This window comes from Poecilia latipinna, unplaced genomic scaffold (assembly GCF_001443285.1).
Source record: "Poecilia latipinna isolate Pla-1442-1.1 unplaced genomic scaffold, P_latipinna-1.0 Scaffold599, whole genome shotgun sequence".
In the NCBI taxonomy this organism is placed as follows: domain Eukaryota; kingdom Metazoa; phylum Chordata; class Actinopteri; order Cyprinodontiformes; family Poeciliidae; genus Poecilia; species Poecilia latipinna.
The window spans coordinates 1-16,055 of record NW_015113215.1 but is presented as its reverse complement, the minus strand read 5'-3'; the positions used below and the strand labels follow the sequence as shown (position 1 = coordinate 16,055).

The 16,055-nt window shown below is 37.3% G+C and overlaps 3 protein-coding genes across 4 annotated transcripts; 2 read left to right on the top strand and 1 right to left on the bottom strand.

Moving 5' to 3' along the window:
• Positions 1-208: 208 nt before the first annotated feature.
• On the top strand, positions 209-8,766 carry rhag (Rh associated glycoprotein). The gene is made up of 10 exons (XM_015042660.1): positions 209-472; positions 4,138-4,321; positions 4,798-4,948; positions 5,036-5,183; positions 5,617-5,783; positions 5,869-6,006; positions 6,962-7,086; positions 7,175-7,245; positions 7,338-7,411; positions 7,507-8,766. Exons 1-10 carry the CDS (start codon positions 295-297, stop codon positions 7,579-7,581), a joined length of 1,311 nt encoding a protein of 436 aa, XP_014898146.1. The 5' UTR covers positions 209-294; the 3' UTR covers positions 7,582-8,766.
• Positions 8,767-9,158: 392 nt separating this feature from the next.
• LOC106953707 (protein FAM133) lies at positions 9,159-12,636 on the top strand. Of its 2 annotated transcripts, none has more exons than XM_015042656.1 (7): positions 9,159-9,347; positions 9,623-9,695; positions 10,503-10,658; positions 11,065-11,123; positions 11,204-11,314; positions 11,661-11,750; positions 11,851-12,636. In XM_015042656.1, the coding sequence occupies exons 1-7, from the start codon at positions 9,345-9,347 to the stop codon at positions 11,899-11,901; spliced, it is 543 nt and encodes a 180-aa protein (XP_014898142.1). In that variant the 5' UTR covers positions 9,159-9,344; the 3' UTR covers positions 11,902-12,636. The 2 variants fall into 2 exon arrangements, with proteins under 2 accessions (XP_014898142.1, XP_014898143.1); XM_015042657.1 differs by having other exon boundaries at positions 9,160-9,347; positions 11,225-11,314.
• A 170-nt stretch (positions 12,637-12,806) lies between these two features.
• Positions 12,807-13,969, bottom strand: LOC106953708 (protein RD3-like). The gene has a single exon (XM_015042659.1). The coding sequence runs from the start codon at positions 13,616-13,618 to the stop codon at positions 13,262-13,264; it is 357 nt and encodes a 118-aa protein (XP_014898145.1). The 5' UTR covers positions 13,619-13,969; the 3' UTR covers positions 12,807-13,261.
• Positions 13,970-16,055: the final 2,086 nt, after the last annotated feature.

Below are 16,055 nucleotides of genomic sequence, written 5' to 3'. Positions count from 1 at the left end.
TTGAAAGAAGACTTGACAGCTATCACTGCTTGACGGTTGGGTGTTGTCACGTTTGTTTTTTGTTTAGCCGTCCCCACAGTCCACAGAGGAAACCCACCCCCCTGTGAGTAAAGTGAACAGGGTGTAGGGAAGTGTGCTGCCCTGTCATTGGTCACAAAAAAAACCCTGGACCAGTTTAAAAGCAAGCGCCGCTTTCTTCCCCCCTTTTTAGACGGCTCAACCCCTAAACACCAGAACAGATAGGGAGGGACTGACACTCAAAGCTGCTGAAAGATAACAAGAGTTGGCTTCAGGATGCCTGCATACTCCACCAACATGAGGCTGAAGTTCCCCATCCTGGCCTTAATTTTGGAGATTATCACCATCATCCTGTTTGCTTTGTTTGTGGTCTATGATGATGGGAAGGGTCATCATGATGGTCACCATGATGCGAATACCACTAAAGAAGAATCACCTGTGCAGCTGTACCCTAGTAAGTGATGCAGAGAGATGACTTTAACTCCAATTGAAGCTTAGGCTGCATGTGCTGCAGCTTTTTAATTAGCCAAAGAAGCAGAGAAAGTATCCCAACACCTAAGCTGTTTTTATGACATGAGGTGAAATGTGGGAGGTAGTTGATATTTAAGTAAAACTCTCTTTTTTTAACATAGGAGCTGTGCAAGCCTAAAAACAGGAGGCTGCTTCTTTTCACAGGAACATCTTTCCTGAAATGCTTTAACCTTGACTCCTGGCAAACAGACATAGAAGTGTTTCAGAGTTGTTTCTGGAGCAGGTTGGTGAAATGAGATAAAAACGGTGTACGAGTTCGCTTTCCTCTCCAGCAGTCAGACAGATGCAGCCAAGAAGCAGAGAGGATCCTGCAGGAGAAAGTGTGATCTGTAGCAGAAAGGAGGCTACATGTGATTTGCATTACTGTGTCAAACAGGTAATTACAGGCAGTCATAAGGTGGTCAGAGCAACAAATCAGCTTCTGGTGCTCGTAAGAAACTTCATACCCAATTTGGGTTTTCAGTGCTTTTTAAGAAGCTCCAAGCTCCTCTTTGCGTTTGAGCTACTTATCTGCATGAACATACACATAACTTACAGCTACAAGGTACTGTTCAGTCTGTTGGCGACTGGGTGGGGCAGGTGTGCGTCTCAGAGATTAGCTCAATCTACAGTATGTAGAAATATTTCGCGGTCTAGCTTCATCATGAAAAATTATGCATTATTTCTTTCCATCTCTAACTTCATAGGAAAACTTTGTGTAAACATCATGTTTCAAGGCTGACTTTGCTCTTTGTTTTTCCTTCTTCGGGATTAAATCTATGAACTTGCAAATCTAATGTAATATGGAAATTAATTTTGATGCTTTGGGATTTTCTCCAAGCATGGCTCAGAAAAACGCTGAGGAACCAGTAATTCTCCCTGACAAGGTGATGGAAAAATCATTTCTCCTGTGAGACTTGAAAGAATCAAGACTTATGCAAAGATCCCTCTTTCATATGCAATAGTTGGTTTAGCTGCAAAATATGCAACGCTTTGTAACAAATGACTGAAACCAATACCACTTTTCTAAAATTACGCGTCTTGCCAAATTTAAATGAGAAATTAAAATGAAAGAACAATAAATTTTGACTGGCTTGCATCACTCTCCCTCACTCAGCTCTGTGATGTTCCTCGGGGGGATTCTCTCCTGTCTTGGCTCGCCCACTCACCATTACCTAACTACTTGGCGCGTTGCCACACACAGTGGTTGCTCACCATCTTTATTTCACAGGCATCCTCAAAGTACTGTTCACTGCACTGTAATACAGTTCTTTGGTGCACATTAAAATCTGGATTAAGACTTTTACACTCAATAACTCCATTAAATACAAGTGAGGAGCCATGTTGCTATTTTTGTGCCATTTAAAAGCAAGTTTAAACATTTGAGAAAATCTGTTTTATTAATCCCTGGACACTTGGACAAAAGAGAAAAACCTAGATGAGAAATGTCTTAAAAGATAATCCACAAACACACACAGCCAAATATAACAAGAAGTACTGTAAATATTGGTCAAATCCAAACAATTGATATGAGTCCAGTTGTAGTTAGTATGGATTATTTTAAGTTTAAGTTTCATAGTTAAGATTGAAAGTCTTTAAAAGGAAAGTGTATGTCCACATAATATCTATTTCTGTCTAGATGTGATTAAAAACTCACTGGAACTGTTCAAATTAACAAAGTTATACCTAAATTATAACATTTTTGGAATCAGAGGTGAGGAATGTGGGTCTTCATGGATATTACAGAACACAAACAACACAGTGCAAAGATAACAATACAGCGTCTGACTTTTACGTATTCAGTAAGTTTGCTCATTAATTGATGCATTACTGCATCAATTCTTGAATCCTGAATAAGTCAAAGGAATGCTGAAGAACCAAGTAGGTTATTTTACATTTGAGTACTGAAAAACCTTTATATCTTTCCACAGTATTGAATATAAAAGATAAAAATAACTTCAATCGACAAACTGGTTCCCAACTGATAAACTTACAAGTACATGCAATACTTTAGACATTATCAATGAAATATTATGCAATCATGGTAAACAACCATAATAATAATAATAATAATAATAATAATAATAATAAAAACATTCCTAAACATTTAAAGGAATTTAACTGGCTATTGACAGAAAATTAATTCATTCTGGATCACATGTTGGGTTTGGAAAGCATCTCAAAGAATTTAGATTTGTTTGGAATTAGAAGGGTTTTTTTTTGTTGTTTTTTTTGTTTTGTTTTTTTGCAGATTCAGAATCCAACATGGCTGCCTCACATAAACAGTGCTAATTACCTTCATAGCGAGACACATTGCACAGCTCACTGAATCAGTTGCAGGCCCACTACTGTACAAAATTTAGTTCAGTTTTAGATTGTGAAAATTTAGGAAGTATCCAAGTATATTCTTGTCATCTTACAATGCTAACATTAGCTAATCGGCCCCCAATGCACAACAATATAGATAGCTAGCTATAGCCATCTAGTTAGCGGTTTTCCAGCTTGCAACTAAGAACAATATGATCCAAAGCATATTGTGGACTACATTTTTTACTCGTTTTAATTCTTAATAACAATCTAAGCAGCAGTGGCATTTCCATATTCCTATCCAAACAGCCTCGCAGCTTTAATATTTTGTGAATGAAGTTTTAAGATAGTTATAAAGTTTGATAAATTATAGTTTGATAAATTATTAGTGTATTTTTTTTCACCCAAACAATCCTTTTAAATAATGAAAACATAGCAAAACCAGCCTTGGGATTTGGTGCGCCAAACCGAGATTAATAGTTGCTCCTGTAAGTCTTTGCCTAAGAAAACCTCCAGGAGGCCTCCTGGTTAAATAGAGTCCACAAAGCGTGGAATTTGTTTTCTCATCTTTATTACATGTCAGAAAATCTACCAACATGTTTCTCAAGTCACTAAAGATCTCCTTTAATGCTGCATGTAGCATTTCTCTCTGGACTATATATCAAACTTAGTTTACAGAAGCTATTTGTCTGGACTAGAGCAAAGGAAATGAAGCCTATTGTCTCCCAGCCCACATATCTCCTCCTTGATGTGTTTTCCACATGTCAAGCTTAAAGGCTGGATGGAAACAGGAGACTGATTTCCTGCCTGATAATGATGAGGATGATAAGTTTTAAAGGACGCACCCAGTTTTATTTAAATCCTCCCTGAAAATACCAGAAGTTACTTCTTCTTCTCTCCTGCATAGAGTGCCACATGACAAAACAGCTGCTGTTTTTGTAATTTAAAGCATCTCTTCATGCTTTAGGAGTATATTAGGATCATATGCACTTCATCAGAGGTACCACAGACTAAGAGACCAAGCGGGAACAGGATGGGCTTTTCCCAGAACACTATTCATGGCGGGATTAATTTGGTTTCGGAGCAAACAGGTCACAACAATGTTACCTCTGTTGAGAAACATGACTTCTGTTAAGTTCACTAACTTTCCAATAAGTCATTCAAACCAAAAAGCACCACGGACCATGACAACATGATTAAAACTGAGAGCAGCATTTTTACCTTGAAGCTCTTCATTTGATCTTATCGTGTCCTGGTTTGGTGACAGAACAAGTGACCGCCGCTTTTTATATCACACTGCAGTGTTTCAGGATGTCCACGTCATGATCTTCATCGGCTTCGGGTTCCTGATGACGTTCCTCAAGAAATACGGGTTCAGCAGCGTGGGCATCAACCTGCTGCTGGCCGCCTTTGGTCTCCAGTGGGGGCTTCTCATGCAGGGATTGTGGCACCTGGATAACGGCAAGATTAAAATGAACATCTTCAAGTACGTCTCTGAAATGGCTGAACCCATGCTGCTGAAATCACAGAAATCTAATAGTTTAAAATGAATGTTTGGCTTGCATCAGCTTTCACAACCCTTGATTTTTCTTGTATTTTTTTTTTCATGTTACAATTCTTTTGATTGGGATTTTATATGAAGAACCAATAAGAAGGTGGAAATAAAATGACACATTGTTTTCAATAAAAAATTTAAAGTCCTTTACTTTGATACCCATAAATAAAATCAAGTGCAATCGACTACTTTCAAAAGTTAGCTAATCATTAAAAGAGATATAATCTTAACATAAATGCAGCTGTGCTTTGGTAGTAAACAAACAGTATTCCAATAATCAGGCAAGACAGCCAACAGGTAAACCTCACCAAATGTTAAGGTGACAAAATGTGTAAAATAAAAAAAAGAATCAAAGGGTAAATAATTTTAGTAATAATCACTGGGTTATTTTTCTCATTTTGCTGCAGAATGATAAATGCAGACTTCAGTACAGCTACGGTCCTGATCTCCTTCGGTGCTGTTCTGGGTAAAACCAGCCCAGTGCAGCTCCTCATCATGACCATCCTGGAGATCACCATCTTCTCCATCAACGAGCATCTGGTGGTTAATGTTCTTCAGGTGAGTTTATAACAGTTTATGCTAAGGATTATAACCCTAATTCCGGCATTTTCACCTGAAAATATTGTGAAACATCTCATTTTGCAGGCTAACGATGTTGGAGCGTCAATGATCATACACGCTTTTGGTGCTTACTTTGGTTTGGCAGTGGCTCGGGTTCTTTACCGACCCGGTTTGAGGAATGGACATGAAAATGATGGATCTGTTTATCATTCTGACCTGTTTGCAATGATCGGTAAGTGAGAATGACTCTGTCAATGATTCTTTTTTATTGCAAGGGAGCGCAAATTACTCTCAGATATTAAACCTCAAACTGAAAATTTCAGTGAAATAAACATGACGGTATATTTATTTCAGGAGTTATGCATTTGTCTGGGCAGCTTTTCATAATCTTTAACATTTTTTTCAAGTCAATCTCTGTTTTTTTGCTGATTTCAGCTATATAATAACAATACATGCAAATATATGAAGCTGAATTCCTCACATTTGGACACATTCTGCCTGAATACATACAAGCACAACACTTGTATATAATAAAAATAAGAAACTAAAATGTTATGATTTGTATTAGAACATGTGCAGTCCTGCTCCACATGCGCTACTACTGCCACCAAGTGGACACAAAAAGCACTGTCTCACCAGCTTAAATGAACAAACTTGTTCTGCAGGAACCGTGTTCCTGTGGATGTTCTGGCCCAGCTTCAACTCAGCCATCGCTGACCCAGGTGTCACTCAGCTCACTGCAGTGATCAACACCTATGTCTCCCTGGCCGCCTGTGTGCTCTCTGCGTACGCCATCTCCAGCCTGGTTGAGCACAAAGGGAAACTGGACATGGTCAGGCAGCTTACGTTCATCTCAAATAGTTAACTGAAGGATATTTTAGACTTGTACTTATTTAGATGCCTTTATAATAACACAGGTCCACATACAGAACGCCACTCTGGCCGGTGGTGTTGCGGTGGGAACTTGTGCCGACATGAATATCCAGCCATTTGGAGCAATGCTGATTGGATTAGTGGCTGGCATCATTTCCACCCTGGGCTTCAAACTCCTCTCTGTGAGTTGAGCAATCGAAAAGTAAATGTAGCCATTGTAAGGAGTGCTCCAAGTCCTAGATGTGTCACCAAAGTAAATGTGTCACCGTCACATCAGACTAGAACAGAATTCCTGTTGTTGCAGAAGAGGGCCTGTTTTTTGTGAAGCAGAACCTTTTTTTCCATCCGAGTCTCAGACCCACTATGAACAACTCAGCTGTTCTAAATGATGTGGCATTAAGATACCAACAGAAACAAATCAGCTGTAAAAATTAGAACCAGACGTTTCCAAACTAGAAACACTCCTATCCATGGCTACACTTTTAGATCCTGACAAACCAACATGATCACTAACATGGGACAGCCTTGGTTACGTTCAACTTGCTTGCTCGAAAGTAGTTTTTCCTGCAGTTTTGTCTTCAAAATGCTTTAGGGAGCATAGCTGAAATAATTCCACAATTTTTTGACCAAATTCAAGACTGTCGACTCTATTAGTTGCCTTGGATTCTTATTCAATCTAAAAGTTCAGTAATAGGTTAGATTTATTTTACCAAGACTAATTCTGAGGAACCAGAAAAGTTCCCACAATCATAAAACCAAAGAATGGATAGAACAATACATGCTGAGGTTTCTTTTATAATATGTCTATGTTTGGGGTTTGCTTTTGTATACCTGAAAAGATGGAAATTTTTTTAAAAAAATTAATTGACAAAAATAGAAGACAAGTGACTTAACAGAGTTTAATCACAATACATTATTCCTCCATGTCAAAATCCAGGTGTATAAGTAGTATAAGGTCTCATGAGATTTCATTGAAAGTCGGAAAAAAGAAATTTCCTGAATATTATAGTTTTACATTTTGCTTCATACAACTTTCTGTCCAGTAGTAAATATTTGTGGCCAACACATTTAAAAGAGAATTTCATCATCAAAATATTTTAAAACAAAGACTATTTTGTCTTTTTCCTGACTTTGCAGCCGATCCTGGCATCCAACCTGGGCATCCAGGACACGTGTGGGGTCCACAATCTGCACGGCATGCCTGGCATCCTGGGAGGACTGGCTGGTATTGTTGCTGTGGCTTTGGGAAAGGCAGATAAAGGGTAAATATTCCACACACAGTAATTAAAATTATGCACTTACAACAAATGCGTTGCTTTGAAATAATGTTACTCTCACTTTCAATGTCAGCTCTGCAGACATGCAGGCTGCTGCCCTGGCTTCGTCTCTCGGGTTCGCTCTGATTGGAGGTGCTATAACTGGTGAGTGGGGATAAAACAGAAGCAGTGATTCGTTTATGATTGTGCACTAGCAGCAATAACGTTTAACCAAATGTTTACTTTTCTTCTTCCAGGGCTGATAATGAAGATACCATTCTGGGGACAGCCTCCGGATCAGAACTGCTTTGATGACTCTCTTTACTGGGAGGTTAGGATCCTTGTACCGCTGTATTTTAACCATTGCTTGTATCATGCACTTATTATTCTGCAGTGTTTTGTGATGCTACGTTGGGTTTCTTACAGGTTCCCATTGTGGAGGAGGAGAACGAAGGAAGTATGGCTGCTGGAGAAAACTCAAAGAACAAAACAGAAGCCTGAATAGAATCATTTCATCCCTTCTTTATATAGAAAAGCAGACAGAGGATTTTTTTTTTCCAAGCTCTGGTTGTCAAACATATTACTGTGATCTGAAAAACACAATTTATCAGCACATTACTATTCTTTTTACATGTGTTGTGCACACAGACATCTGTACAAAGGCTATTACTTTTGAAACTATTATCTAAAACATGACAAATGGCAGATTCAAAAATAGGAATGAGTTGTTGTTTTTTTTCAAGCAAGAAGAAATGTGTTCTTCCAAATTATAGGAAGCAAGAAATTAAATTTTTCACTAAAGAGTTTCAAAGAATATTACAACAATCAAAGCAGGCGACTTCTTTCCTTCACTGCTGTAATGTCTGATAAGCTTTTGATAATGTTTTTTTTGTTTTTTTTTTATTTTATGGATGCCTCGTGTATTTTTCTTGGTATATCTGCTGAAACTTCAAATGAAAATAGGAGGCCTTTGATCAACTGCTTCACGTCACTTCACTGGAGCCCGGTCCTTGTGCAAGGAGTCAGAGTCCGACAGCTCAGCTCTGACGCGGGCTGGGATCGTCGCTTCATCTGATAACTAGTGAACCTTCATACATCTTATATTATTTCCAAGCATTTCCAAAGACTCTTGAACAAATAAGCACAAATGCATGTTAGAAATTAAACTGTTTTTTTTCTGTTCAGAGTAGAAGTATTTTTAAATGTACATACAGTATGTATAAGAAATGACATGGTCTGTTTTATCAAAGCTAACAATAGCAACTGGTACTGAGATTTTCTATTCATCTTTTCGAGGTTATTAATCATGTTTAAGGTTTTCTTTTCAGCTTTTCTTACTCATCTCTATGTCTGTTTCTCTCTTTCTGGTTACTGAGTCTTAAAAAACTACAACTGCAACTGCAACACACCTCATGTTTTATTCACAGTATAAAAGCTTCTCCTTATATTTGAAGACGCATGGCTCCAAAGTGCTTTTTTTTTCTTTCTACTTCAAAACGCTACTCTGATGGCTTGATGAAACTGACTACGAATAGGATTTATCTGACATTTGCAGCTTTTTAAATGATCTCTCATGCCTCAAACCACTGATACTTCAAGATGTTTTGCTTCTTATTTTTATACTTTGGGCATTTGCTCCTACTTGTACAATATATTAATACAATATTAAAAATGTTTTGTACAATACTGCTGTTGATGGGCTGGTTTCTTTTATACATCTCTAAGATTGGAATAAAAATGTCAAAATTTCTCATTTTCTTTATTTACCAAAGCTGGAACTCTAGCATAATATGTGGCAAAAAAAAAAAAGAAATGTTCCTTAGAAAAACAAGAAGTATGGACAATATAATTTCAAAAAAGCTATGATTAGTACAGGAATAATTTATTTGCTGAAGTTATTGGTTTAACTTTCTATAATCTACGAGTTTACTATGTTTTATGTCCGTTTACGAATAAATTATTACCTAAGAAAATTAGTAAAAAAAAAAAAAATACATGTCAAGCTGACAAAATCTTACCTTTATAGAGTAAGGCAGTGGTGTCATTTATTTGCCACTAGGGACGCTATGGCACTTTCCTCTGGCGCCTGTTGTTTTGAATGTAGCCACCAGCGGTGCATCATGGGATACAAAATGTGTAAAAAGATGGCTAACTGCTGCTAATCCGCCGGTGATAACTGCAAATAAATACCAATTAGACATTTTTTCCACAGTAGTGTTTGTGTTAATAATTATATGACGTCCTAACTGTAGTAACTTGTCGTTATGGTGAGTACGGGAACTATTGTTTAACCCACACAGCTTTAGCTTTAGCTTTAGCCTATCGTAGCTCTTGTACTGTAGCACCAACTGAAAATACAATTAACGAATTAAAGTCTCTTATCTGTGTTATTTGTGCAGCTTTTTAGACCACTAACTTAAACTTCACTGTGGGTAATTTTATGTTACTTGAAGAATATGTTCAATTTTAATCCAAATTTGTTTCCTGATTTGTCTGATGTGCAGCCATAAACAAATTATAAAGGTTTTGTTTGTGTTTCTAGTCAACCAGAACGGAACACAGGGTGTCCAGTTCCTCATCCAGAACAGATGAAAGGACGAGGTCAAGCAGCAGAGGCAGGTTGCCTTCTGTCATTTCATTACCACCCTTTGGATAAATATGGAGATACAAGTCAACTTAATACATTTTCCTAATTCTGTTTTCATTATGAGATGCGTTTTGAAGAATTTTTGGTTTGATTATTTTATTCTTCATTTAGCAATTTGTATTACAAACTGTAGAGAGGCTAAAGTAGGAGAGAAGTTGAAGGTGCATAGTATTTTTTTTACTATTTATTTATTTCAAACAGGATTTTGCTGTTCATCCATCAGTTTGTGTCTCCACCTGTTCATTGTCCATTAATGCATGTTTGTCATCTACAAGTTTATTCATTCGGTCATGTATTTATTTTTGTCAGTCATTCACCAGTTTGTCCGTCTCTTAATTTTCCAGGTTCTATATGTATAATCTTGACATCTGTAGAAATTGCTGCAATAAATTAATTGTGAAGTTTTGTATTTAATTTTTTAAAAAGTGTATTTAAAGAAAACTTAGCATATTTGAGTTTTGAAAAGTATGGAGTTCTGAAAAATGCTTGGGAACCCTGAATAGCTGCAAAAATGAAATGAAATGTGGTTTAGACGCAGTGTAAAAAAGAAACAGGAGAATTCAGGCTTAGCTGTTGGAAGACAACGTTAAAGAGGCAAAGCTTCTAGTTGTGCATAGGAGGGACTGTTGACGTATTGGACAAAAAATGTTGGAGAAGAAAAATATTAAAATCACAGAGGAGGTTAATAGATTATTTGAAGGAGGATGTGACAGAGGAGATTCTTATGCATGGCTTATGATTTCCCTCTCTTTCTGTTTTGTTTTGTTTTTTTTAGGAAGAGAAAAAAGGAAGCGGAAACGGAGCCGCAGCAGATCGTCTTCATCTTCTAGCTCGTCATCTTCACCCTCCTCCTCCTCCTCCTCCAGTTCTTCCAGCTCCTCAGATCCATCACATTCATCAAGCAGCAGCAGAAGTAGCTCTAGCAGCAGTGGTAAGTGTGACTAAAAATGTCCAAGCTTTAATTGATATTCTTTTTTAATTTATGATAGATTTAATATTTAGTAATTTTGAAATAAATCCAGAAAATAGGAAAATGTGTTTTGCACATAACAGAGGATGTGATATACCCTCAGAAATGGGGATGGTTTACCAGCGATGCTGAACATTTTTATCTGATTAATAACTTATTACTGTGTTGTTATCAATGCAATTAATACAAATCAGGTTCTAAGTGACAGACCAAAGTTTGATGGAGACATAAATATAATTTTATCAATTGTACATGGTCTGGTTTAGAAATGAAAAAAAAAAAGTGTTTGTGTCTGAATGTCAAAACTCAAACTCTACGTACCAGACAATATGTTTGTCTTGGTGTATTGTTTTTTTATTGTTTTCAGACTCTCGGAGTAAATCCAGAAAGCAGTCCAAAAGAAGAAAAAAGGAGAAGCACAAAAAAGTAACAAAAACATGATGTTTTTTTCCTGAATTCATTCTTTATATTTAAAGAATAAAAATTCTTTTAAATGCATAACTTAGTTTCCTTGTGTTTTGCAACAGAAAGGGAAGAAAGAGAAGAAGCAAAAGCGCAAAAAAGACAAGAAGGCAAAAGGAGGGGATGACAAATCAGGACCGGTTCAGATCTCTAAGGTAGCAAAGATTTTGTTGTACATAAACGTTCATAATGTGAAAAAAGACAAGTGTAACATTTTGAAATGTAAACAAATGTGGGAATCCTGGTAACAAAATGAAGGATTTAAGTCCACTTAAAAAAAGCGTGATTCAGTTCTAAAAATAATTTTATTCATCCCTTTTATTCATGATTAAAATTATTACAGTTTCAGAACCATTGAATTTTCGTTTATGGTTGATATTGATTGAATAGTTGATCAATTCAAACCTTTTAATTGATCACTTTTAGGTCTCTGAAACTATATTTCCTTTTAATATGACTTTTAGTTTGTAGCGTTTCATTTTAGCAATTTTCTTCTTTCAGTATTTAAAGGACAGAGAAAAAGGAAAGTACAGCATGATTTCAGGGAAGAAGATAAAGATGAAAGTAAAGAAGTCGAAAAAAGACAAACAGGTAATCATTTTTTTCCTCATTAAAGTAAAAGCAAAATACACTTTTTGAGTTTTTTATTTGATGTCTTTTGTTGTCTTGCTGTGAAATTTGTGCATAACAGCGGGATAAAAATCGAGCAGAGCTGCTGGAGTTCTTGAACTCTACCCTGTGAAGCCACGATGGACGCCCCTCTTGTTGGTCATAGACGTCAGCGTTCACAGAACTCAGGAAATGGCTGCTCCTGCTGCCCTGGAGCAGACAAACGAAGAGTTTTCTGAAGGAGAGGCGATAAACTGAAGTGACTTTTTTCCCCACCACACAGGGGCAGCAGTGAGCTGGATTCAGCATTCGGTTCACTACCTACATTTTCCTTGTTGCTGTGCAGGTGGCCACCTTGAGTCCAGTGTAAGAAATGTTATGTAGAAAGTTTTGTTTGTGATCAGATGGTATTTGTTGACTATGCTTTAGGTTGAAACACCATTTAAACGTGAAATCTACCAGATCAGTCTGTACAGTCGAACACAAACCAGTCTGTGTCATTTAAATGTCTGCATCGTGTGCAAATGTCCTTTCAGGTCTTGACATCTTTTTCTGTTCATAATTAAAAAAGAAATATAAGGTTTTAACTATATATTTTTTTTATTATGTTGACCAACTATTTAAGGAAACGGATCATAAAGTTTTTGATGTAAATTCTGGCTTTAGGAGCCAAAGTGTTTTCAGTTTATTCTAAAATAATATTTTTTTGTTTATTCTTTTTATTCTGAGGATGGAACAGTGCATAGGATTCAATTAGGTGTGACTTATTAATGCTGATTATTTCCCGTATATGTCTGCTTTAAAAATGGTAGTTAAAAAAAAAAAAAAGCTTTTTTTTATATGAAACCAGTTTGAGTCCATGTTTGTATGACGGTGCGTACAGATCCATTTATACACTGTGTGACAGAAGGACAGCAAATACTGCTGGAGAGATTTCACTCAAAAAAAAAAAAAACAAACATTTTATTGAACATTTCTGGGGGATTTTTTTCTTCCTTTTAAACCCTCTTGAAAATGAAAGCACAGGAGGAAAAGCTTTCAGTTGTCCAACCTTGGATAATGCATTTCACTGTTCAGTCCTGCTGTTTTGACACATGGAGGATGACTCACTGTTTGAATCATATGGAAACGAACGGCGTCCCTCCTACAGAAACATTTCACACTTTAAAGTCGTTTTATACATTCCCACATTTAGTTTCTCCGCCTTGACCAAGCAAGCAGCATTTTTTGCGTCAAAAAAGAAAAAAAACAACAACTTTCAGTTAGACCATTTATAAATAATACTATTAGGCTGCAGGGTAAATAGCCCTCAATGCTTTGATGCCAAATTTCTACAAAATAAGAGACATCACTGCAGAAGATAATCTCAGGCAACTCATTAACTGCTTCAAGTACTGAAAACATGGTTGAGAGAAGAGAGAAAATCTTGCCTTGGCCTTGAACATGTTAGACGTAAAGTCTCATCAGTCCACATTTCCTTCACACGCCCACCATCAGACCACTCTGCTGCTGCCGCTGCTGCTGCTGGTTCCTTTGTATCTAAAGTCGGGCATGCTCCACACTCTCTGCGACCTCTCCCCCGTCTCCATCCCCTTCTCCACGTCCTCAGAGACGGTTTTGAGGTCGCTCAACCCCGTCCCGTTGCCCACTGCGGCGGTGAGGCCCGTCGTGCTTCCAAACGGGTTGATCTTGATCTTCGACCTGAAGTTCATGCTCATGGCTCGCTTGTTGTTCCACTGGCGAGTCAGCCGCTGCGCCTCCTGCTCCTCCTTCAGCTGATCCAGAACCTCCAGCAGGACGGCCCGGAAGTGGCCCGACACCTCGTGTGGCTCCGGCTCGTTGGCCTGCATAGCATCCCTGAACCTGCGAGGAGAAACGAAGAAACCAGGAGCTGATCAGAAAACAAAAGGAGAGAAATCTGGTGGCTAGATACTCAATTCTGGTTACTTGATGTGTTGATTTGCTTATTATTCAGTCCTAAAGAAGCAGCTGGTGCTTAAAAAGTATTGTCATGTCGCAGCTTCAAATCTTAATGTATTTAAAGTACATTTTAAGTTGTACACTAGCTTTACCATTTTTCTTGTATGGGACAATCTCATGACAAATACATTTACTTTCAAACAACAAATGTAAATGTAAAAACTGTTAAAAATTAGAATTTTAGTGTATAGATCTTTATTTACTAGCAATGTTTGCTGACTTGAAGTTATATGCAGGGCTAAATATATATACAGACATACTTGTTGGTGTTTGAATAAACATCTCAAACTAGACACCCGTCCTGGATAAATTCTGACTGGATGTTTGACTCCTGGCTGTTTAAATCAGAACTAGTAGGTCATTAAAATGATGTGGTTTTCCTGGAATGGACCAAGCTTTTAAAAAGTTCGTTAATGTTCAGCTGGGTGTAGATTAGAGCCAAATCAAAAGTTTAATTTACCTCAAACTAACAACTAAACATGTGAAACCTGGTTACAGCTGGCTGTTTCCGACTGGATAATGAAGCCAAAAGATTAATTAAAACTGGTTTTAAAAAGCATCAAACTAAAATTAAGCTGCTGGATTAGCCCTGAAATCAATCCTGAGGACAGTTTGTGGACTTTGTTGTAAGGCAAACAATTTATATGAGCTATAAATATTTTCACTAGAAAACTGATCAGAGTTTTTCCAGAAGTTTTCAAAATGTTTGTGGTTTCTCTGCGACTTGTCAAACCAATCTTCATCCAAATCTTATTGGGGGACTTTATATTTACACGAGCCTGTGTGCACAGTGTAAATAAGAAAAGAAGTTTAAAGAAAACAATAGCCATAAGGCTTTACTGAGTTAAAACCTTGAAAACCTAGAGTTCACGTACTGTCGGATAAATACAGCGATCAGCAGTAATCCACAATCTGAACCACAAACAAGCACAGGATGAGTCACAGCTGCCAAGTGGGTTTTAAACAAAATGGAAAATTAAACCCAATCACACAGTCCTATTAAGTGAAATTCTCAGCCAGGTTTGAACAGAAACATTAAAGTGATGAGAAACGAGCACAACATCTCAGGATAACAGTTATCCTCCCACCCACCTGTGTGAAAGCTGCACTCCTGCCAAGCTCCCAATTACCGCTCCGCCTCCCCACAGGAGATGGCTTTGCCTTAACAAGCCTTTAAGCACATGTTGCTTCTTCTGTTAAGTGACATTTCTTCTTAACTCGCTCGACTTGCAGCAGTTCCAAGAACGGAGTGTTTCTTAAAATTTTCCGAACCCTTTGCCCCTTATTTTGGCTTTGCTGTATTTATAATTCACCAGTTACATCAGAAATCACTTTCATTTGAAGGCAGAAAACATTATTCTACTCTCTTATTGGTAACAAATAGGTTAAAAGTTGATAAAAACAAAAAGAAAACAATTTATAACAGATTTGAATAGTTAATGTAATAATAACCGGTAAACGGTGAATAAATGAGCAAAAAACAACATGGTGCAGGTGTTGTTTGCTCAGCAGCTTTCCAAGAACAGGTGGAGAGGTGAACTCAGAACATTTCTACTGCAGATTATCGCCTGGCAGACGACAGAGAAGAGAGCCACAATGATCAGTTAGAGTTACTTAAAATGTTTCTTTTTATACAGAAAATACACCACTGGATTTTTTTTTCCTCTTTTTTTATGTAGCTCATCAGTTGAATCTCCCTTTATTAGAGTGAGTTTCAGTGGTTGGGAACAGCTCTGGTTTGTCATTTTTGGCACAAATACAACATGAGAGTATTAAGTACTCAAAAAAAAAAAAGAAAAGCATTGATAAAGCATTAATCTATTTTAAAGAAGACTCCAGATGCTTTAAATCATACAAACATGGTGGTGGTTATGTGTTTTCTGTTGTTTTTTTTTCTATAATAATAAAAACTCTGGTGTTTTTTTTTTTGTTGTTGTTGTTGTTTTTTTTGTCATTAATGAGAGGACAGAATTTGTTTTTCTCTTCATTAAAAGTGCTCCTGTTCCGGTGCTTTTTCTGTCTTTTTCTTTGAAGGGTTATTGATAAAACCATTGATAGATTTCCTCAGCTTATTGTTCTTCTCACAGAGTGTGTGGGCCAAATCCGGCCCACCAGAAGTTTTTATCTGGCCCTCCATTCTCTAGAACACATGTGTCAAACTCAAGGCCCGCGGGCAGGCCATGTCATTTTATGTGGCCCGCCCCAGCATTATATAGGGCGATGATTCGTGCTCAAAATAGGTTTTGAGCACGAATTGACTACAAACTACATCTCCCACAATGCATTCCGATTGTTACCAGCCAACAT